At 41.5% G+C, this 1,219-nt stretch overlaps 1 protein-coding gene across 1 annotated transcript in view; it reads right to left on the reverse strand.

Annotated features, from left to right (window-relative positions):
• Positions 1-251: 251 nt before the first annotated feature.
• Positions 252-1,219, reverse strand: part of LOC139701162 (glutamate receptor ionotropic, kainate 1-like) — a 469,093-nt gene continuing 468,125 nt past the window's right edge. Inside the window, exon 9 of the mRNA XM_071599737.1 lies at positions 252-257. Coding sequence (XP_071455838.1) covers positions 252-257 — 6 coding nt within the window. The remainder of the gene's footprint in view (positions 258-1,219) is intronic.

A 1,219-nucleotide genomic window follows, 5' to 3' on the forward strand; every position in this document is an offset into this window, starting at 1 on the left:
AACATAATTCCAAGGTACCCATTTTTACTTCGGTATTAAGTAGTTGAAAACGAGCCGGACCTGGATTGCAAATCGTTTACCAGGTTTATCACGCGGTTTCGTAGTGGGGCTTAGCAGCTCGTAAACAAGCCAAATAAAAACACTCCAAAAAGAATAAATTTGGCGTATGCGCGCGTAGACTCATTTAGATAAGAATACACCAGGCCAAGAATAGATTTTAGAGTTTCAACAGTAAAGCTAAATTGAACCAATTATCGCTGCAAAGGTCAAATTTTATAGTTCAAGATCAAATATAAACTTGGAGGAAACCGTGTGTCGAGAAGAAAATAACATCAAAAATATACACTAGATTCATTCTCTCCGCGTAACTTAAGAAGATTTAACCATATACTTTCCAATTAGAATAATTCAGCAAATACCGATGTACCTAAAAACACACTACATGCCCAAAACTGTCGCATTAACGAATCGAGAAATGTAAACTGTTGAAACAATCGGCTCTTATCGTAAAATAATCTGATATTATCGAAAAATAGCGTTTGGAGTATTTTTTGAATTGTTCATTCCTAAAAATTAATAAATATACCCACGCCTACCAAACATAATATTTTTGCCAATTAGATAATTTGCGATGAATATCCTTACATAAAATTGCACAAACATTTATGCAAGCAACGCATCTATGTAAAGCATCGCATGTATGTAAAGCATCTATGTACGCAACGAAATAAACTCATTCAAAGATATTCCAGAGAAACGGTTCTTTGAATACGAAAGAGCATATGACGTCACTAAATAGTTAAGCTTTCATTTCACTGTTTAACGGATTAGTCTCCATGCTATAAAAACTAATAAAATGCTATTCGGGGGGGGGGGGGGGACCACAACCTCACGTTCTCTTTGCTCCTCAGACAAATTAAATTGGGATCACTGGCTCCGGGGAGGTTAAAAATGCCCGCCGCCGTCAGTGGTGGAAAACCACGGAATAAGACGGGAGGGACGAATATGAGGGAGGGGGAGACGGGGGGGGGGAAGAGGCGGAGGAAAATGGCAGAATGGAGTGAGGAGGCAAACGCCGATGATTTGGCGGAAACTCAAGTCCTGAGGTACGGAGGGTGGAGAAAACGGGCGGGAGGGTAGGCGAGGGGGAATGGGTTTGCAGGACGGGGAGGGGAGGAGCGGGAAAGGAGAGACGAGGGAAAGGAGGTGGAGGGGTTGA

The sequence above is a fragment of the Hetaerina americana genome, unplaced genomic scaffold, assembly GCF_022747635.1.
Source record: "Hetaerina americana unplaced genomic scaffold, ioHetAmer1.1.p SCAF_11, whole genome shotgun sequence".
NCBI classification, from domain to species: Eukaryota; Metazoa; Arthropoda; class Insecta; order Odonata; family Calopterygidae; genus Hetaerina; species Hetaerina americana.